Genomic DNA, 22,604 nt, shown 5'->3' with positions numbered 1-22,604 from the left:
CAACGGAACTTCCCAAATATCGCGAGATTAACCGTGATCCTGCGAGAGATGGAAAAAAGGCTGGGCACCAAAATATCGCGAAAAATAGTGAATAAGGTGCTTCTCGCGAGATTTTTCCAATAACGCCTACTCTTAGCGCTCGGTTGTCTTCACACTTAACTGCTTTTAGCTATGGTGTTTGTTGTCCGCGCTTGTTTCAGCTTCGGAATGGCAAAGGCTTTCGTAAATTAAAATCCCGGGATCTCTTTACTGAAGGACTTAGTATTTCAAAGAATACTGGTATCAGAAATGTTTTATTAAAGATAATACTATTTCTTGAGATACTAGATGGAAAAATTAAAATTATATTGGCTCTTTGTAACACGACGTTCCAAGCCAGCCCAATTCATTCCCATTTCCTAATTTTTTCTCAAATTTCAGAAATACTTCTCACGCAATTCCAGTTTTCTTTTTTTTTAAAGATCTGGGAGATTTGGTATTAGAATTTGGTATTAGGATTACCTTTGGATTAAACTAAACTTGTAGCAGTTCAGAGCATCGGATGCTTTTAATTATATACCAAGGTGTATCACAATTGCTAGTGTCCCTATTTTGTAATCATAGTAAAAACAAGCAGTTTAGCTTGTACTCTATACTACAAAGAATGTGTAGTCCTGTCTTTTCTATCAGTAAATCCACACAAGAAATTTTGAGTAATGCTGAGAAGTTTGTGGCCACTGGAATTGGAGAACCAGGCTAAAATACAAAGCTAGTATTCCTTCAAAGTTCTTTTTTTTTTTTAAAGATTTATATATTTATTTTGAGAGAGTGAGAATGAGAGAGAGAGAGTACATGAGAAGGGGGGAGGGTTGGAGGGAGAAGCAGTCTCCTCGCCGAGGAGGGAGCCCGATGCGGGACTCGATCCCAGGACTCCATCCTGGGACTCCAGGATCATGACCTGAGCCGAAGGCAGTTGCTTAACCAACTGAGCCACCCAGGCACCCCTCCTTCAAAGTTCTAAATATAGTCAAGGCTTGTTTTTTGTTTGTTTTGGTTTTTGTTTGTTTGTTTTTGTTTTAATGTTCTTTTTCCAAACACATCTTTGAAAATAACTGCTCTAAAGTTAGATTTTACCTAATTTCGCTGCAAGGATATTTAGTGGATTTCTACTGGCTTTTCAGTCTCAGACTTGCCACATTTCAAAAATGCTATTCAAACATCCTCCAAAACCATTCCAGCAGATAACTACAGTTCAGGTGAAGGGGCACAGCAGTGTAAATTCAATAACAAATCTTTGGAAGTGTCTGGGAACACGTTCACTACCACAAAGATATCTATGACCATGCTCTTTGAAAGTAGGATTCAAATTTTATTTCTTACCTTTTCCTCTTTATCCTCATTTCTTTGAGTCACTATGTAGTGAGTTTCTTAGGGCAGGATTTGGCCTTCATTTCTGAATCCCCACTGCCTACCTACCACTGTACTTGGGCCCAGTAGGCAAATGTTTTACTGGGCCTACGAAACCATGCTAGACCCATCTCCTCTCCCCTTGCCAATTCCTTCTTTCTCATGCAGAAAATTCCAGCACTCAGGGCACCTGGGTGGCTCAGTTTGGTTAAGCATCTGCCTTCGGCTCAGGTCATGATCTCAGGGTCCTGGGATCAAGCCCCACATTGGGCTCCCTGCTCAGTGGGGAGCCTGCTTCTCCCTCTCCCTCTACTGCTTCCCCTGCTTGTGCTCTCTTGCTCTTTCTCTCTGTCAAATAAATAAAATCTTTAAAAAAAAGAAAAAGAAAAGAAAATTCCTGCACTCTTTCCAAATGTCCTTGAACAGACCTTTTTAACTGCTGGGAGAGGCCTTCCTCCACCTGACCTCTTCACATCACTAAGGCCTTCTTATTCAGACGTCAATTGTCTTCCTCTAGACTAGAGAAGTCTTCTCTAGCCCCTGACTGGATCAGGTCCTCTGTTATATTATTTCAAACTTTTCTCTCTCTCTCTTTTTTAATTTATTTGATGGGGGGAGAGAGACAGAGAGAGCACGAGCAGGAGGAGGGGCAGAGGGAGAGGGAGAAGCAGGTTCTCTGCTGAGTAGGGAGCCCAACATGGGATTCGATCCCAGGACACAAGGATCATGACCTGAACCGAAGGCAGATGCTTAACTGACGGAGCCACTCAGGCACCCTTTCTTTTTTTTTTAAGATTGTATTTATTTATATGAGAGAGTGTATGCGTGTGGGTGTGCAAGGTGGGGGAAGAGGCAGAGGAAGAGGGAGAGAAGAATCTCCAGCAGACCCCAAGTTGAGTGCAGAGCCTACTGCAGGGCTGGATTTCACAACCCCGAGATCGTGACCTGAGTCAAAACCTAGAGTCCAACACTTAACTGACTGAGCCACCCAGGTGTCCCTCAAACTTCTCTTTAATAGCACTTTCACCACTGAAATGTATTAAGTACATGATGGTTTAATTCCTGTCTTCCCTGTTAGATTGCTACCTCCAGGAAGGTTTTACCGGGTCTAGTTCTTTCACTACTGTCTAGTAACATTGCCTAGACTAGCCCCTGACACATGTCAGAGACTCAATGCATATTGTTGGGATAAATTGATAGAGTTGCCAGATAGAATAGAGAACACTCAGTTAAATTTGAATTTCAGATAATCAATGAATATTTTTAATATAAAAATGTGTTCCAGGGGTGCTTGGGTGGCTCAGTCAGTTGAGCGTCTGCCTTCAGCTCAGGTCATGATCCTGGGATCCTGGGTTGGAGTGGAGCCTCACCTGCTTCTCCCTCTGCCTCTGCCCCTCCCCCCACTTGTGCTTTCTCACTTGCTCTCTCTGATAAATGAACAAAATCTTAAAGAAAAAGTGTGTTCCAAATATTATGTAGTGTAAATCTAGCAACTTTCAAACTGATGAGGTACAGAGAACATTTTATCCAAGTGAGAATATTCAGATAATTCATTATTTTTTTAAAGATTTATTGATTTATTTGAGAGAGAGTGAGAGCACACAAATGAGGGAGGGGCAGAGGGAGAGGGAGAGAAAGAACCCTCAAGCAGACTCTCCACTGAGTGCAGAGCCCACCTCAGGGCTTGATCCCACGACCCTGGGTTCAAGACCTGAGCTGAAATCAAGAGCCAGATGCTCAACCGACTGAGCCACCCAGGCGCCCCTCAAAGATAATTCATATTTAAAATGCTGACAAGCCTCTATGGAACCCTAATACTTGTGTATTAGGTAGGATCTGGTAACATAAACAGGAAAACACAGCCCCAAACTTTGATGAACTCACCTGATTTCGAGTTCTGAAAATATGATTGGTCATAATAATCAATTACTCAAAAATTTTTTGTTAATTTATTATTGTGCCCAAAATATCAATACTAGATATACAGCTACATTTCCTCATGGAAACTGTATACAATAATGTCTATACCAAGTGTAGCTAGGTAATTTTAAACCTTATAAGCTTGAAAATAAACTTTACCAAATTTTGGTTACAGAATAGAATAAGAAGTTATTTCTCATCTGAAAAATGTGGATAAAATGACATTATTGAAAAATTTGTACTCCAAAAGCAAAGATAGGAGAGACATGTCATTAAACAAGAAAATCATCCAAGGTGCACATAGGAGCAATCTTTGTATATGGCATAAAGGGGACAATGGTCAAATTTTAAATGACTAAGCTTTGACGGAGATTTCAGAGGACTCTTTAAACCTAAAATCTAAACTAATAAATTGATCCAGGGTGGGGTTGGGGGAGTTATTGACTTTAGTTAAATATTTCCTCTTGACTACAGCCTAAAGAGAAGCTCTCTGACTTTCTCTGAGGGATTTACACAGAAGTATAGTCTTCATCTGACTGATTACCTTGGGGTTCATAGAGTTGCCCTAACTCCCTGCCCTGGGAGGTCATGCAAATAAAGCAAATTGTGCAGTCCTGGAATTTCTGAGTTCAAAGTTTTTCTGTAGAGTGAAGCAAACCTTATTTTATAAAAGCACTATTTTCGCCAATTGTTGGAGAAATTTCTGCAGTTTACACTTGATTTTATATTTAAACACTTGGACAAAATATATTTCCTAGAGTAGAAATTTTTTCCCAGCTTTATTGAGAGATTATTGACATTAGGGTACAACTGTATCCAACAAAAAGAGAAAGCGTACTGCAATAGAAAGAGTACTGATCTAAGATTAAAGAAAGAGCTGTCCTTGCTCCTGGCATTTCCTACACTTAATGGAAACGTTCTCTAACTCCTGAGTCTCGGTTTCAACTTTTAGTAGATGCATGTAGTAATACCCATCTTGGCCACCTCACCTGATTATTTGTTCAACTGATATCCATTGACAGACTTAACAGAGTTCTATGGAAAATTGAACAGTGCTATAGAAATATGTTATAAAAATTCAGTAAAATCTTCATTCATTCATCAGGAGTCTCTAGTCTTCAGTAGGCAACCATTAGATAATTAAGAAAGTTTCAACTACTCTTTATTTTTTTTAAAGATTTTTTTTTAATTTTTTAAGATTTTATTTATTTTTTTGCCAGAGACAGCACAAGCAGGGGGAGCGGCAGGCAGAGCAGGTAGAGGAAGAAGCAGGCTCTCCGCCAAGCAAGGAGCCTGATGCGGGACTCGATCCCAGGGCCCTGGGATCATGACCTGAGCCAAACGAAGTCAGACGCTTAACTGACTGAGCCACCCAGGTGTCCCTATTTTTTTTTAAAGATTTTATTAACTTATTTGAGAGAGAGAGAGAGAGAAAAACAGCATGAGAGGGGAGAGGGTCAGAGGGAGAAGCAGGCTCCCCGCTGAGCCAGGAGCCCGATGTGGGACTCCATCCCAGGACTCTGGGATCATGACCTGAGCCAAAGGCAGTCGCTTAACCAACTGAGCCACCCAGGTGCCCTACTGTTTATTTTTTTTAAAGATTTTATTTATTTATTTGACAGAGAGAGACACAGTGAGAGAGGGAACACGAGCAGGGGGAGTGGGAGAGGGAGAAGCAGTCTCTCCGCTGAGCAGGAAGCCCGATGCCGGGCTAGATCCCAGGACTCTGGGATCATGACCCGAGCTGAAGGCAGACGCCCGACGACTGAGCCACCCAGGAGCCCCATCAACTACTGTTTAATTTAGATGATGAATTTTATTCAAGATTTATTTGACACATTACCATAATTCCTTCTGCTGTCCCCACTTCTCTATTTTACTGTGGGTGTGGGTGCATCCTGGGTCAAAAACTTAATCTCATTTAAAAGATATAAAAAATCAGAGTAATTTTGCTGAACTCATGCCAATGTTTGATAAGGTAGCTCAGTCATTTCATCCAGTCTGCCACGAAGTCATGCCATTGGCTATCATGTCAGACACTGGTGGGGACTTTTATATTTTTATATCCAGGCTCTCTTGCAGCAGTGCATGAGGAGTTACCATATCTGAGTTCCAGTACTGAAGTCTATCCTTTTTTTTCTTGATGGCATTACATTTTCTTCCATGGTTAATTAAAAAGTTTACCTTTTTCATTTTTAGCCAATGTTTATGGACTCAAACATTTAGGTAAAAAATTTTCTTTTTGGTACCCATGTGATCAAAAGCAACAAGAACATTTTCAGGGAGTGATTTTGAGAGTGGATTCTTCTGCCTACATTCAGGGTGTTTTCTGGCCCCTATTTTACTGGCTGATCTTCCCATCTTTTTTTTTTTAAAGATTTTATTTATTTATTTAACAGAGAGAGAGAGAGCACAAGCTGGGGGAGGGCAGGCAGAGGGAGAAGCAGGCTCCCTGCTGAGCAGGGAGCCCCATGCAAGACTCAATCCCAGGAGCCTGGGATCATGACCTGAGCCTAAGGCAGACACTTAACTGACTGAGCCACCCAGGTGTCCCTAATCTTCCCATCTTTGCATATACATATCCTAGTCTTTGTGATCCAACTCAAATGCCCTATATTTATAAAGCTTTTCCTTAACACTCCCAACCTCCTTTAGAACCTTTGCAGTGCTCTGTATCATTCTTATGACATTTATCATCTTATATCTTGTGGTATATTTTCTCTAGATCTTGCTTGATGGCCTTATGGGAAAGGATACTATTTCACAGAGGAGGGCCTTAAATTCTCATATAGATAAATTTGATGAAGAAAAGAATGAACAATTTTGGATAAGTCATTTAACTTCTTGGTGCCTTAGTTTCCTCAAATATACAATCCTATTTCAGATGATTGTTGTGGAGATGTAATAAGCTAATGTGTGCAAAGTTCTGAAAAGTAAAAAATGAAGGGCAGATATTATTTTCTTGCTCATGAATACTATGTTCTACTTGTTCATAATTATAATCTTCTGTGTGAAGATAAAAGGCTAAATGATTCCAGAAAAGCCACAGATGATCCCAAGAGGTGATGAGTTTTCAGGTTAAGATTTTAAACAGAGTGAGAGAGGAAGTGCTACACTATACAAGAGCTGTGCTTTGGTGTTAAGACAATTTAAATCTCGTTTTTGGCACTTGCTGGACTAGCTTTAACTTCTGTGACTCTGAGTTTCCTTATCTGTAAAATAGGGAAGAGGATACCGTGTTTTGCATAGTATGAGAATTAGAGATAATGCGCATAGTATACTCTATGGAAGTGGGAAGCATTGTTAATACTTAAGGACTTGGGTTGAAATGTCCCCACATTCGCCCTTTGTCCTGTTGACAATATTTTCACCCTCGTAGTTGAAAGAGTTGTTATAAAATATGCAAAATTAGTTTTGTGCCGGAGCCTGGGAGTGTTTGTTCAATGAGTTATCAATAAAGTTTTGAATAAAAAAAACTCCACCGCCGTTTCAATAAAGCTTTGCGCAAATGGAGAGCGGGGATCTTATCGCGAGAATCTGGCGGAACGCGTTTCTTGTTCAGGACCTAGTCTCGCGTTTTTTGAGCAAGCCGTGGTGAGAGGTGAAAGGGAAGCACGAAATACCGCGAGAGTCCACAGGATTCTCGCGGTATTTCCTGGGATCGCCCCCTCCCCCCGCCAAGTGCCGTTTCGGTTTAACCTAGTGTGTGACTGAGTCTGTGTGAGGGAGCGAGTGAGTGTGTGAGGTATTGAGGTGAGGCGGAGGCAAGAAGAGGGGCTCCCTCAGGAGCGAGGGACAAAGGGGGCGTGAGGCACCTAGGCTGCGGGACCCCAGCGACAGGAAGCCGCCCCGAGCCGGGCTACCGGGTAGGGGAAGGGCCCGCGCAGTCTTCACAGGGCCCCAGAGCCGGAGTCGGCCCCACAGCTCGGGGCCGTCGGCTTCCTACTTCCTCGACCTCCCCGGCGCCCGGGCCTGAGGATTGGCTCGGCGGGGGGAGGAGGGGAAACAGACTTGAGCAGCTACCCGTTGTCTCGCAACTCTACTGCTGAGGAACTCTAATTTCTTTTCTGGCTCCTTCACCCCCCACCTCATGTAGGAGGGTGCTGAGGAGTCGGGAGGGAGGAGGAGCCTGGGCTACCGTCCCTTCCCTCCCCACCCCCTTCGAGGGGCGCTTTGGTAGGCGTGGGGTTGGGGGGGTGGGTGGGGGTTACTTTTTGGAGTACTGGGGAACTTTTTCCCCTTTTTGAGGCCCGGCGAAAGGGAATGCCCAATCCAGAGAGACATGGGGGCAAGAAGGACGGGAGTGGAGGAGCTTCTGGAACTTTGCAGCCGTCATCGGGAGGTGGCAGCTCCAACAGCAGAGAGCGTCACCGCTTGGTGTCGAAGCACAAGCGGCATAAATCCAAGCACTCCAAAGACGTGGGGTTGGTGACCCCCGAAGCAGCACCTTTGGGTACAATTATCAAACCTTTGGTGGAGTATGATGACATCAGCTCTGATTCAGATACCTTCTCTGACGACATGGCCTTCAAACTAGACAGGAGGGAGAATGATGAACGTCGTGGAACTGATCGGAGTGACCGCCTGCACAAACATCGTCACCACCAGCACAGACGTTCCCGGGACTTACTAAAAACTAAACAAACAGAAAAAGAAAAAAACCAGGAAGTCTCCAGCAAATCGGGATCGATGAAGGACCGAGTATCAGGAAGTTCAAAGCGTTCAAATGAGGAGAATGAGGACTATGGGAAGGCACAGATATCCAAAAGCAGCAGCAACAAGGAATCCAGGTCATCCAAACTCCATAAGGAGAAGACCCGGAAAGAACGTGAGTTGAAGTCTGGGCACAAAGACCGGAGTAAAAGTCATCGGAAAAGGGAAACACCCAAAAGCTACAAAACAATGGACAGTCCCAAACGGAGATCCAGGAGTCCCCATAGGAAATGGTCTGACAGCCCCAAGCAAGATGATAGCCCCTCAGGAGCTTCTTATGGCCAAGATTATGACCTTAGTCCCCCAAGATCTCACACCTCTAGCAATTATGACTCCTACAAGAAGAGTCCTGGAAGTACCTCAAGAAGGCAGTCAATTAGCCCGCCTTACAAGGAGCCTTCGGCCTACCAGTCCAGCACCCGGTCACCCAGTCCCTACAGTAGACGACAAAGATCTGTGAGTCCCTATAGTCGGAGACGTTCTTCCAGCTATGAAAGGAGTGGCTCTTACAGTGGGAGATCACCCAGTCCCTATGGTCGAAGACGGTCCAGCAGCCCTTTCATGAGCAAACGGTCTCTGAGTCGGAGTCCACTCCCCAGGTGAGCTATTTGTCTAACAGCCCTTTTTTCTTAGGCTGCGTCATGAGGAACTGGCAGTTAGTCATGTTAACATTTTGTTGAAGCCCCCAGTCTTCCTTATTGACTAGAACACTTAGTTATTGGCTAGTTACCCAAGTAGGTGAATCTGGTCTTCTCTTAACTCAGAATTTGAGAAGTGGAGAGTTCACATGCCTAAAACTGCTAAAGGTAGGTGCTTCCAGGGGTGAAATCTTCAGTTGTAAGCCCCTGTAAGAAAAATCGTAAGTTCCTGCTTATTGAGTCCACATAGTTGATAACTGAGCTTATCCCAGAGTTTATCTAGCAATTTTAGTTGCATTGTCTTAAATCACCTTGGTATTCGTGCTTTAGACCTCAATGGACCTGACTGGGGATGTAAGAAATTATAAATTTTCATTCGTATTATCTTGAAGCTATTTGCCTAGGTCATCTATCATTTGTGCGTGTGCTGTCCACTGAGTCTCCAAAGCTGTAAGTTTATTTCTTAATTCCTGTCTTTAAACTGATGTTTTAGTGGAAATTCAGCTGCTTAGTCCTTTTTCCTTTTGTTGATACATAGCTTAGCAGAAGTTGGTTTCAAGGATAATTTGATTTTCTTTTCAGCATCACCATTGACCTACCTTGTGACCACTGGCAATTTTCAAAATTTTTCTCTAAAAAAAATGGTAATAGTGCCTTTACCATATTTTAGCAAGAAAGGCATGTTAGTTTGAAATTTAATCATTAAAATGAATTACTACTGAAAACTGTTATTTGTAGATGATGAGATGTACCTCCCTCTTTGTGGACTCACTTTGTCCACAAAAGAACATGGGCTTTGGGGTTATACCTGAATGGAATCCTAATCTTTGTGAACTTTGGCAAATAATTTAATTTTTCCCTGCCCGTGTTTCTTCGTATGTAAAATGGGAATAATAACTACCTACTTCTAGAGTAGTTTTGAGGATTAAATTAGCTAGTAAATATGAAGTGTAAAGCACAGTTTCTGGTTACCTGGAGCAGGTCAGTAAATTCTGTCTTATGAGCAAAGAAATATTGTTGGATGCTAGGGGAGAAATTAGGCTAATTTGTAAAAATCCATGCATGTCTTTTATATGTCAATATGAGTAATTTTTGCTGACTTAAAGTTATAATTATTCATAAATTAGTTTGAATTAATCAAAATGCAGAGTTCTTAACCTGTCAGGGCCTAAAAGTTCCTTAGTCCTCCCCCTCCCCCAACCACCCCCCCCATTTTATCATAATTTTTCAAACACAGAAAAGTTGAAAGAATTATAGTGAGGATCCATATGTGTAATACCTAGATTCTACAATTAATATATGTTATATATTTTATCATACCCATCCATCTCTCCATCAGTCCATCTTTTGTTTTGATTCATCTCAAAGTTGCAGACATCAGTATACTTCACTGTAAGCATTTTAGCATGTTGTGTATAGCATTAGCTAGAGTTGACTTTTTTTGAAGGGGTGAGAGTAAAATTTATATAAGTGAAATGGATGTCTTAAGTGTACTATTTATAAAGTAGCTTAGTTGTTAAGGAAACATAAGAAATATTCTGAGAATACTTGTTTTCTTGAGGAGTAGTTTCATTAAGGCTGTTTTGAGAATTTTTATTGTCATGAGTTTTGGGAATATGGAAGTGCACTTGAGACTAAAACACTAAAACAACTTTCAGAAAGAACTTGCTTTGCAGGGATTCCTTTTGGATTCATATCTCAAGTTCTCTCTTCCTCTACTCAGTTAATTGGAACTAGTGCAGTAATGGTAAAAAATAAATCAGGAACGAATTGGGAGACACAATAGCATAGGACACAATATATAAACATAATATAATTTTAGAGTCACATGCGTATTTTTAGTTGGGTTTTACAGAGCATGATATGTTTGTATATGTGCACTACAGATTTTTTCCTCATTCATTGGAATTCCAGACAATAAGTACAAAAATTTCTTAGAGTAGAGCATACAGATCCCTTCTGTGATATTTCTGTTTTTTTCCTTGGGAGATGATCAAAATTAAATAAGCAACATCATTTTAAAAGACTGAAAATACCTCGCCAGAAATGCAATGTCTTTGCATCCTCCAAATTAGTAGTGGTTAGTAGTAGCAATTTCATTTCAGATGAATAGAACCTAACTCAAATCAGGGGGAAAATACATTTGTTTTTGAGAGGTTTTTACTGTTGCCTGCATTTACCTATTGGTTGTCTCCTCTTGCCACCCCCCTTCCTTGTCGCTTTTTTTCTTGAAGAGTGGATCTTGACCTCAAATATAGCATTTGTATCACTAAAAATGCCATAAGTATATGGCCATCAGAATGTTCTATTAACAGTAGGCTTCTGTTCAGAAATTGAAGGGTTTGTAGCAGAGTTCCTTAGGAAGATTTAGTAATGCTAAATGATTAAAGAAATTAGTTTTTAGAGCGTGTGGTTCTGACATTACTTAGTGATTGGGACTTTAGAAGTTTATCATGGGATAATAGAGATAGTAGTTTTATCCCAGTTCCAATTCAGTGAGAGAAAACCTCTGGTTTCATCCAGTTACTTACAAAAGAAGTATTAGTTTTCTGAAGAATAAGTGGATGTTTCGTAAATCCACTTAACCACTTTCAGTATTCTGTATCCTCGTGTTCATATATATGTCGTTATTGCTGTTTTGAGTACTTCTATTCCAATAATGACTTGCATTTTAACTAAAACTTCCAAAAAGCAGTGTAGTTATAAGAAAACCATGGCTAATATCATGTGAGTTATTTCGCCTACACATATGTACTATTTGTTTTGAAACATTTTGAATTATGTCAGTATTACTAATGACCAAAGATAAAGGGAGATATTAAAGATCTGGAATGGGAACAATTTATTTTAGACTACTGGGCAAATTATGTTTTGTTCAGTCACATTTTTAGTGCTATTTTTTCTCCCCTCACATTGAGGCCTGAGCACATTAGGCTTTATGAAAAGGCAAAAAGAGGGGCACCTAGGTGGCTCAGATGGTTAAGCATGTGCCTTCAGCTCAGGTCGTGAACCCAAGGTCCTGGGATCCAGCCCCACAGCGGGCTCCCAGCTCAGCAGGAAGTCTGCTTCTCCCTCTGCCTCTGCCACTCTCTCCTGCTCATGCTCTCTCATTCTCTGTCTCTCTCTCAAATGAATAAATAAAATCTTTAAAAAAAAAAAAGACAAAAAGAATTAATGAGGGTTGGGTTTCAATTAAGAATAATCTGGGGGCGCCTGGGTGGTTCAGATGGTTAAGCATCTACCTTCCGCTCAGGTCATGATCCCAGGGTCCTGGGATCCAGCCCCACATCAGGCTCATGGCTCAGCGGGGAGCCTGCTTCTCCCTCTCCCTCTGCCTCTCCCCCTGCTCATGCTCTCTCTCTCTATCTCTGTGTCTCAAATGAATAATTAAAAAATCTTAAAAAAAAAGAATAATCTGCCTCATGGATTTCCAAATTCTTAATAATGAAGAAAATAAATTGAACATGCAACAGTACCTTGCTTTATGAGTTCCTAAAAAGTTGATTGGAAATCATTTTATATGTGAAAATACCAGAAGTCATTATAGTTTGGAGAACTTCTGATAAATTATTTGGTAAGACAACTTTTTCAGCTTATTTATTTTGCAAATCCTAAGAACTCTTGTATCTTAGGGGTTGTTTAGTATAGGCACAACTTAATTATCGACTGAGGATTCAAGGAACAAAATCTTCCTGGGATCTGTCAGTTAAATAGTTCTCTAGTTTAAACAATTAGGTTTTGGTGAAGCATGCTAGTTACTTTTAACTTCCTGATTGGTATAACCCACCTTTAGTATAAAGTGTGACTTTTTTTTTTTTATCATGTTTTCACTTCATCAGAGATTTAAACCAAAATTCCAAAAAAGTAATTGTGAATATGGGTGCTTTCCAACATGGGAAAAAAATACCCATCTTCTTGAGTTGGATAAGTAATGGATAATTTTAGTGTTATATGAGTGAAATATGTTGTCCTACAGGATTTAGTTCCTTGTAATCTATTTTTTAAGTAAACTTTATTTTTTAGACTAGTTTTAGATTCACACACAAAATTGTGACAATAGTACAAAGAATTATTTGTCCTTGCATCCAGTTACCCCTGTTATTAACATTTTACATTGGTCTGGTACATTTGTTACAGGTAATTAACCAATATTGTTATGTTATTATTGTTTGATGGTACCTAATTAATTTTTAAGATTGCTAAATTACTCAGAGTAGCTTCTTTAAGTTACAGTGCTCCATAGTTTAACTGATGTATTTTCCTACATATTGCTGTCAGCTATCCATTTTAAACTGGCTTTTTCTTTTTCCAGTAGGAAATCCATGAAGTCTAGAAGTAGAAGTCCTGCATATTCAAGACACTCATCTTCTCATAGTAAAAAGAAGAGATCCGGGTCACGCAGTCGACATTCCAGCATCTCACCTGTCAGGCTTCCATTGAACTCCAGCTTGGGAGCTGAACTCAGTAGGAAAAAGAAGGAAAGAGCAGCTGCTGCTGCTGCAGCAAAAATGGATGGAAAGGAATCCAAGGGTTCACCTATATTTTTGCCTAGAAAAGAGAACAGTTTAGTAGAAGCTAAGGATTCAGGCTTGGAGTCTAAAAAGTTAACCAGAGGTGTAAAATTGGAAAAATCTGCCCCAGATACTGAACTGGTGAATGTACCACATCTAAATACAGAAGTCAAAAATTCTTTAGATACAGGGAAAGTAAAGTTGGATGAGAACTCTGAGAAGCATCCTATTAAAGATTTGAAAGCACAGGGATCAAGAGACTCTAAACCCATAGCATTGAAAGAGGAGATTGTTACTCCAAAAGAGGCAGAGACATCAGAAAAGGAGACCCCTCCAACTGTCCCCACAGTTACTTCTCCTCCACCTCCTTTACCAACTACTACCCCTCCACCTCAGACACCCCCTTTGCCACCTTTGCCTCCACTACCAGCTATTCCACAGCAGCCTCCTCTGCCTCCTCCCCAACCAGCATTTAGTCAGGTTCTTGCTTCTAGTACTTCAACTTTGCCCTCTTCTACTCACCCAAGGACATCTACTTTGTCCTCTCAGGCAAATTCTCAGCCCCTTGTACAGGTTTCTGTGAAGACTCAAGTATCTGTAACAGCTGCTGTTCCACACCTAAAAACTTCAACGTTGCCTCCTCTGCCCCTCCCACCCTTACTACCAGGAGACGATGACATGGATAGGTAAGTCCTGTCGTTAACTGGGAAAACTTTACCCTCTTGATGTACATGTAATCATTTTCTCTTAAACTGTCAAAACTGCTCTAATGCATGGTTGTTTAAAATGCTTTTATGAGTAGGAAATGCTTTTGGTATTTGGTTTTCAGTGGACAAGTTCTGATTTATAACATTATTACTTAGGAGGAGAAAATTACAAATTGGGGCCTAGTAACCCTTTTTGTTCATAAGTTTATTTGATAAGGCTAACTTTTGGTTCAAGTTTTTAAAAATCAATGGTGTTTTTCTCCCTAAAGTTTTATGTTGAAAAATTCTTTTTTTTTTCTTTTTCTTTTTAGACCTTTTCTTTTTTTAAGATTTTATTTATTTGAGAGAGAGAAAGCACAAATAGTGGAGGGGCAGAGGGAGAGGGAAAAGCAGACTCTCTGCTGAGCAGGGAGTTCACTGTGGGCCTCAATCCCAGGACCCTAGGATCATGGTCTGAGCCAAAGGCAGCCGCTTAACTGAGCCAGCCAGGTGCCCCAAGATTTTTTTTTATTTTTAAGTAATCTCTACACCCAGTGTGCGGCTCAAACCCATGACCCTGAGATCAAGAGTTATATGCTCCACTAACTGAGCCAGCCAGGCACCCCTGTGTTGAAAATTTTAATAGCTCTGGAAAAAATGAAAGAGTAATATAATTAACTCCTTTATACTCTTCACCAAGATTCACCAGTTAACTTTTTGCCACATTTGCTTTTACTATATCATGACACTTCTGAATACTTTTTTTTTTTAAGGATTTTATTTATTTGACAGAGAGACAGTGAGAGCAGAAACACAAGCAGCGGGAGAGGGAGAGGGAGAGGGAGAAGCAGGCTTCCTGGCTAGCAGGGAGCCTGATGTGGGGCTCAATCCCAGGACCCTGGGATCATGACCTGAGCTGAAGGCAGACACGTAACGATTGAGCCACCCAGGCACCCCACTTCTGAATACTTTAGCATGTCTCTTCTAACACTAAGAACATTTTCCTAAAGAATCACAATACCTTAATCACCCAAAAAACTTTTTACTGATTTAATAATATAATATCAATAATAACAATATCAAATATCCTTAGTGGTCCCCCAAAATGTCTTTTATAGCTGGGTTTTTTTTTTCTCCTAAGCCAGAAAAAGAATAAACTAGTTTTATCTTGAAAGACACTGCTTGAAAAAAAAAAAAAGTTACCCTATAAGAAGCAGAAGAACAGCATGTAGAATCTTTACTAATTAGAATATAAATTCACAATGGGATGATGGGAAGAGCTCTAATTTTGATGAGTCCTCTTAATATTGAGAAGTGAAATGATTATGAAACACGAATCTGATTTTATGGAAGGCATTAGGAAATATATTCTATATCTTGTCAGGACTAGCTAGGCAAATACCATCAAACAAATTGATTTAGTGGTGACATAGGCCATGGTAGTAGTCTGTGTTACTGGTTTTTTCTAAGGAGATCCTACCCTCTTGTTCTCTAGGATATGAGTTTAATTTATTGCAATAAACTTTCATCGTAAGCATAAAAGTAAGTACTACTGATCACATCCCAGACCAATTCCCAAGCCTCCATTATTTTCCAAGTGACATCAGTAATTTGAATGATGATACATTTCAGCTCTTTACATTTATATTTTTCCAGACTATGCTCTATGCCTTTTAAGAAGGTACAAATGCAATTAAAAAATTTTTTTAAAGAATGAGTCCATTACTTCATAGTAGTAAATCTTATTTTAAAGAAAAATTCCACTGCTCTTTCTAATATCAATAATTATTTGTCAATTCTGCCATATCCTGAGAATTGCAAAGGAGAAGGATAAAACCTGAAATTTATGTAAAAAAATCTGTTTAGGTACACAGTATACTTCTCATAGATACAAGCTACATGTTTCTATGGTTTTTGTTGGAAAAGGAAATAAGGAAATATCAATTGAGCATTATCCAGTGGGACTCTCGGCCATGATCTATCTACAGGAACCTTGTTTAAATATTAGTTTACATAGTGGCTAGAATGATGTCAGTGTGGCTGAGAATCTTCATTTTGAAATGTTTACTTGGCTAACCAAGTAATTATTGAACTGACCTACCATGTGTCAGTGTAGAGTGCAGATTTCCAGAGGTGGAATAATTTTGATAGGCACATAGGAATTTGTGTCTTTTAGATTGGGATGAAAGGTAAAGTAAGACCATTCAGTGCTTATTTGAGTATGTGTGGCTATCTTTAAGAATGTGTATGAGAAAATGAAGTGAACAGAAGTATTTTTTTGTTATTTATCAGTTCTGATTGTGAAAGTATAACTGTTTCATAGTCCAATGGAATTTATTTTAATAGTGTGATAATTATGTAAAAACCCATACACAAAACAAAACATCTGTTTTCTATGGATACATATATGTATATACATCCATATGAATTCACACCAAAAAATCCAAAAAATATATTTTTTTATAGTTTTTTTTTAAGATTTTATTTATTTGAGAGAGCGAGAATGAGAGAGAGAGAGCACATGAGAGGGGGGAGGGTCAGAGGGAGAAGCAGACTCCCTGCTGAGCAGGGAGCCCAATGCGGGACTCGTCGATCCCAGGACTCCAGGATCATGACCTGAGCCGAAGGCAGTCACTTAACCAACTGAGCCACCCAGGTGCCCCGAAAAAGATATATATTAGGCTGATAATAATGGTTATCTCTGTGGATGGGACTTAGGATGAGGATCAAAGGTAAAGGACCTTATCTGCAAAATTTTAATATTTTAAAAATATGGAATGCTTCACAAATCTGCTTGTCATCCTTGCACAGGAGCCATGCTAATCTTCTCTCTCTTGTTCCGATTTTAGTATATGTGCTGCTGAAGCGAGCACCAATGTAATTATTTTTAAATTTATGATTGTTATTAGTTTTCCACATAAATATAAACAAATTATTAAAGTCAGAAAAATGGAAATGAAGGTATCTTTCCACAATTTTATTTTTTCACTTTTTTTAAAGATTTTATTTATTTATTTGACAGAGACAGTGAGGGGGGAACACAAGCAGGGGGAGTGGGAGAGGGAGAAGCAGGCTTCCTTCAGAGCAGGGAGCCCGACGTGGGGCTCGATCCCTGGACCCTGGGATCATGACCTGAGCCAAAGGCAGATGCTTAATGACTGAGCCACCCAGGCACCCCATTTCACTATTTTAAATTCAAGATGGTTTTTGTTTTCGTCTTTAATTTTTTTTTTTTTTTTTGGTGCCACGCTATCCATGTATCATACCAGCTGCACCTGTTTTTCACATGAAAAATAATTTTTATGTAAGAAAACTTTTCAGGAAGAAATCTGAAAGTTTGCATACAGAATTCATTTATATTCTTGATCTTCTCATGTGAGATTGCAGCAGCTTAATTGTTGAGAATGTGATTTATACATCTTTCTGTTGCCTACAGTGCTTTAACCACTGAACACAGAATGTGATCAGTAAATATTGCTTATTTGAATGACTAAGACTACTGAAGGAGACAGGATCAGGACTTGTGTGAAATGACACTGGGAATGTAGTTAATTCCATAGGCACATGGATGACGTAGAACTTGTATCAGAGGATTTGTCTTCTTTTAAAGTCCCTTTGGGAATAGAATGAAACTTCTTTCAAAGATATATATAGGGCCAGAAATGTATTAATCCAGGTATCAAATGCAGGAGTGAATTTAACTACTGGTATTGCAAAAGCCTAATTCATGGTCTGCAATTCTTTGTTTCAAGAAATGAAGGCTGCTAAACCATCCATTCTTCATGATATAGTACATTCTTCATGAATATAGCTATTTGTGGATATCACCTGCTTTTTTTTTTTTTTAAGATTTTATTTATTTGAGAGAGCAAGAGCGGGAGGAGAGGCAGAGGTAGAGGGACAACTGGACTCCCCGCTGAGCAAGGCTCCACCCCAGGATCCCTGAGATTATGACCTGAGCCAAAGTCAGACGCTGAACCCACTGAGCCACCCAGATGCCCTGGGGATCACCTGCTCTTTTTTTTTTTTTTTAAGATTTTATTTATTTATTTGAGAGAGAATGAGAGAGAGAGAAAGCACATGAGGGGGGGAAGGGTCAGAGGGAGAAGCAGACTCCCTGCTGAGCAGGGAGCCTGATGCGGGACTCGATCCAGGGACTCCAGGATCTTGACCTGAGCCGAAGGCAGTCGCTTAACCAACTGAGCCACCCAGGCGCCCTGCCCTGGGGATCACCTGCTCTTAAGAGATCATCTGTATGGGGCTCCTGGGTGGCTCAGTCATTAGGCGTCTGCCTTCAGCTCAGGTCGTGGTCCCGGGGTCCTGGGATCGAGCCCCACATCAGGCCCCCTGCTCCACAGGAAGCCTGCGTCTCCCTCCCCCACCCCCTTTTGTGTTCCCTCTCTCGCTGTGTCTCTCTCTGTCAAATAAATAAAATTTAAAAAAAAAGATCATCTGTATACTCTTTTATAAAATTTCAGTTAACTGGGGTGCCTGGCTGGCTCAGTCAGTAAAGATGCAACTCTCAATCTCTCAATTTCAGGGTCGTGAGTTCAAGCCCCACGTTGGACATGGAGCCTACTTCAGATAAATAAAATTTCAGTTAACCACATAGGGTTTTTAAAATCTTTGTTTCCAGGGCACCTGGCTGGCTCAGTTGGTAGAACATGCAACTCTTGATCTCAGGGTTGTGAGTTCAAGCCCCACTATGGGTGTAGAGCTTACGTAGTAATAATAATAATAAAATAGGGGCACCTGGGTGGCACAGTCGTTAAGCATCTGCCTTCGACTCAGGTCATGATCTCGGGGTCCTGGGATCGAGCCCCACATTGGACTCCCTGCTCCGCCGGAGGCCTGCTTCTCTCTCTCCCACTGCCTCTGCTTGTGCTCTCTCTCTCGCTGTCTCTCTCTGTCAAATAGATAAAATCTTTCAAAAAATAAAAATAAAAATCTTCATTTCCGATCAGTTTTTTTGGGACCTGGTTCATTTGGATTTTGTCAGACTTCAGTAGTCTCAGTAGAGTTTGTATTATTCTTAAAGGTTTTATCTTTAAAGTACTGAGCTCTTAACAGAAAAGAAAGGATCTTTGTGAGCATTCAAATTTGATTGAGAATTTTGCTAATGGAATGCTTAGTTCTCATTTCTAATGTATTCAGCTCAAATTTTTATTAGAAGTTTATAAAAGTGAATCACTTTTTAAACAACCTGCTTTAAAAAGGGGAAAGGGATAAATGATCATATTTAAAGTCGTTTATGCTATTAAATTGTGAAAAATATTAGGAAATCAATCTGTAAATAATTGATATATAAATTCATATTCTTTATTAACAATAAAGATTTCTTATTAGTGGTATTGATACTGTATAGATTAAATCCCATCATCATAAATTCCAAGAGACTATACAGATTTTAAAATTTGAGCAGTCATGGAGCTTGGCAACTTTTTTTGAAAAAGAAAATTATTATACATGAGCATTTATGCAACTACTCACCATATGTGAACCCAACTACAGGCATAAATGGGGAACCAGGAAATACAGATATTGGCAAGATCAGCACTTCCTGGTACTGAATCTTCATAGTAATGACTTAGATGTTCAATATCTGCTCTCCAGTGTTAGACCCTCTGTACCATATGTCCTCTGCACTGTATAGAGGAATAGATTAGTTACTGAGTGCTGTATACTGAAGGCTAAAGACCATAATGTTAAGCGTTGCAATTTTATGAGTCATCATTATTCCACGATTTTTGGTACATTGGAATTTGTTGAAATAGGATTTGACCTGTATTCAACTTGTATGCCCTGAACTGGTAGTACATACCAAACATTCATGCTTTATGAAATAAACATGCTAAACATGTAATTTTTCAGAAGCAATGTATATTTTCATAGTAGCAAACTGAACATGAACCTATAAAGCCAACTGTGGAGTAAACAAGACCTAAATATAAAACATAGACTGAACTTATATGAAGTGATGGTGAGAAAATTCAGATACTTCTAGTGAAGCATAACCAAGAAGTAATCTATTTCTGAATCATGAAGAATTAAAATTTATAGAGTATTCTGACATTAGTCATTGAAAAATTAGGAATTTTCATTCCCTGAATGTCTTTTTTTTTAAAATATTTTATTTATTTATTTGACAGAGACACAGCGAGAGAAGGAACACAAGCAGGGGGAGTGGGAGAGGGAGAAGCAGGCCTCCCGCCGCCGAGCAGGGAGCCCAGTGTGGGGCTCGATCCCAGGACCCCGGGGCCATGATCTGAGCCAAAGGCAGACGCTTAATGACTGAGCCACCCAGGCGCCCTCATTCCCTGAATGTCTTAAAAATTGGGGAAATTTATTTATTTTTTTAAAAGATTTTATTTATTTATTAGAGAGAGAGACAGTGAGAGAGGGAACACAAGTGGGGGGGGATGGGAGAGGGAGAAGCAGGCTTCCCGCTGAGCAGGGAGCCCAGTGCGGGGCTCGATCCCAGGAGTCAGGGATCATGACCTGAGCCGAAGGCAGATGCTTATTAACAACTGAGCCACCCAGGCACCCAAAAATTGGGGAAATTTAAAATCTATATTGTGTCCTGCCTGAAGAGTTTTCTGGTAATAGGCTTTGTTCCCAGTTTAGAAAAATCTTAGTTCTAATTACAGTAATGTGTATTCATCTCTATCAGTTATTGAACAGAAACTTTCAGAAGATCATTTTGCCTTTCGTTGACCACCCTCGTTCTGGTTGATATGCACAAACTAATCTAGATTCTTTTCTGCCTGATTTACAGAAGATTAAAATGATGAAAATCGGTAGAAAGTTATACTTTTGCGATTGTTTTTACATGCGATCTTTAAAAAGATACATTGCAAGGGATAGATCTTTATGGTTCTCTGGAAATATTCGTGAAAGAATACATGTTTTTATAACCACTTATAAAAAAAAGTGGAGGAAGCTCCTTCTGTGGTTAGGAGGATTCTCAGCTTGTTTTCAAGCTTCTGATACTGTGATAGAATAGAAAAGACTTATTATCTAGCATGGTTTTATTTGTAGGCATGAATTAGTATATTATCTTTCCTGAGGACATGCATAGCACAAAATCCTTTCTTATAAATAAGTTGAGATGGTTAAAAAATTGGAACTGAACACTGACTTCCCTAGTCTACTCCAGAAAAGACATCCTTTTTCCCTGCCCCTTCTTCTCCCCACCATTTTGTTGATTATCATGAGAGGCCTGCCACCAATTGCTTTAATGATTCTGAAATACTTTACTGGACTCTCTCCTTAGATTTTTAGTTTGAGAATTATTTATCCATTTGGCCTTTTGCTTCCAAACCAATATAATAGGTCAGTATATCCACTAATTTTGATGTCCAATTTAACTTTTTTTTTTTTTTACAAAACTCAAATACTTTTCCTTTTCCAAGTTCTGTCTACATCTTCTATAACATAGTAGCATTACGTTGTTGAACTTTCATTCCTTATGCTGGTCAAAATATATAGAATAGATTTGGTGACTCCATGAGTTGCAGTGGTACTTTGGGAATTTAAGGTGATTACTTCCTGTATTTTATTTCATTTCAGTAAAATTACAGTAGAATCTTAGGGAAAACGTTAAAAAGTTTGTTATAGGATCTACAAGTAATATCACAAATTTTTTGTTTGATATACTTGGATTTCTTTTTGTGAAATCCAAGTATCTTTGTGATAAACTTCAGTTCCTTATATTATAGGGTTTTATCCCTTAGAAGTAAAATCTTTATAATCTTTTGATAGCCAGACATTATAAGCTTTGAAAAGTTTTATTTGCATATTTTTTAAGTAATTATGATCTTTTTCTTCTCTTCCTCTATTATTTAGTCCAAAAGAAACTCCACCTTCAAAACCTGTAAAGAAAGAGAAGGAACAAAGGCCACGTCACTTACTCACGGACCTCCCTCTTCCTCCAGAACTTCCTGGTGGGGATCCATCTCCCCCAGACTCTCCAGAACCAAAGGCAGTTACACCACCTCAGCAACCATATAAAAAGAGACCAAAGTGAGTTTTTAGAGGGACATTTTATTTTATTTTATTTTATTTTTATTTTATTTTATTTAAGAGAGAATGAGCAGGGGTAGGGGGGCAGGGGGGGAAGGAGAGGGAGAAGAGAACCTCCGACAGACTCTGCACTGAGTATGGGGCCCAACCCGGGACTCCATCCTACAACCCCTGAGATCATGACGTGAGCTGAAACCAAGTCTGACCCTTAACCGACTGAGTCACCCAGGTACCCCTGGAGGGACAGCTTCCTTCCTTACTTTTGGGCCTAAATCTCACACTTTCTTCCACAACCTACACTGGTAGGATTATATAAAATTGGGCCTAATGTGTATCTTTTATATTAATGGATAAAGGCCTTTCTTTCTTTTTTTTTTTTTCATAAAGGCCTTTCTGAGAGACCTGTTCATCTGCACCCTCAGATACCTACTGTTTTTAGAAAAGCAATGATTTCCCAAATTCAGATATACCATGAACATTGATCCCATTGTATCTTTTGAGTTTGATACTTAGAATATTAAAAAAGAAAAAAAGCTCTTTTATTCCGGGTGTATCAACCATGTACACATAAATGAAAAATTAATAGATGTGGGATGTTTTTTCTTAAACCACATAAATTGCCATGCCATAAATGTAGTAGAATCTGGGTTTGATCTACTGTTACCAGTAGATTGTTAGCATTTCTCTCTCTCTCTCTTTTTTTTGTTAGTATTTCTCTCTCTTTTATT

General features: G+C 39.6%; 1 protein-coding gene and 1 non-coding gene across 23 annotated transcripts in view; one reads left to right on the top strand and one right to left on the bottom strand.

The window, feature by feature from the left end:
• Positions 1 to 6,983: 6,983 nt before the first annotated feature.
• Positions 6,984 to 22,604, top strand: part of CDK12 (cyclin dependent kinase 12) — a 74,294-nt gene continuing 58,673 nt past the window's right edge. For 21 of the 22 annotated variants that reach the window (XR_015769342.1, XR_015769341.1, XR_015769340.1 and 18 more), the window contains exons 1-3: positions 6,984 to 8,618; positions 12,970 to 13,854; positions 21,700 to 21,876. Coding sequence is in view for 4 of the 22 variants with exons in the window: in XM_028089955.2 (XP_027945756.1) it covers positions 7,570 to 8,618; positions 12,970 to 13,854; positions 21,700 to 21,876 (2,111 nt within the window). In the remaining 18 variants the exon portion in view is untranslated. The remainder of the gene's footprint in view (positions 8,619 to 12,969; positions 13,855 to 21,699; positions 21,877 to 22,604) is intronic. The other variant, XM_028089952.2, reaches the window with a different exon arrangement.
• On the bottom strand, positions 16,621 to 16,727 carry LOC114198514 (U6 spliceosomal RNA). Its single transcript, XR_003607129.1, has one exon. It is a non-coding gene; the product is annotated as a U6 spliceosomal RNA (small nuclear RNA).

Source organism: Eumetopias jubatus, unplaced genomic scaffold (assembly GCF_037043125.1).
Source record: "Eumetopias jubatus isolate StellerSeaLion01/CBP00866 unplaced genomic scaffold, mEumJub1_p1.0 scaffold_10, whole genome shotgun sequence".
Classification (NCBI taxonomy): Eukaryota; Metazoa; Chordata; class Mammalia; order Carnivora; family Otariidae; genus Eumetopias; species Eumetopias jubatus.
The sequence above is the reverse complement of the archived record's forward strand: the minus strand, read 5'-3'. Positions and strand labels throughout refer to the sequence as shown.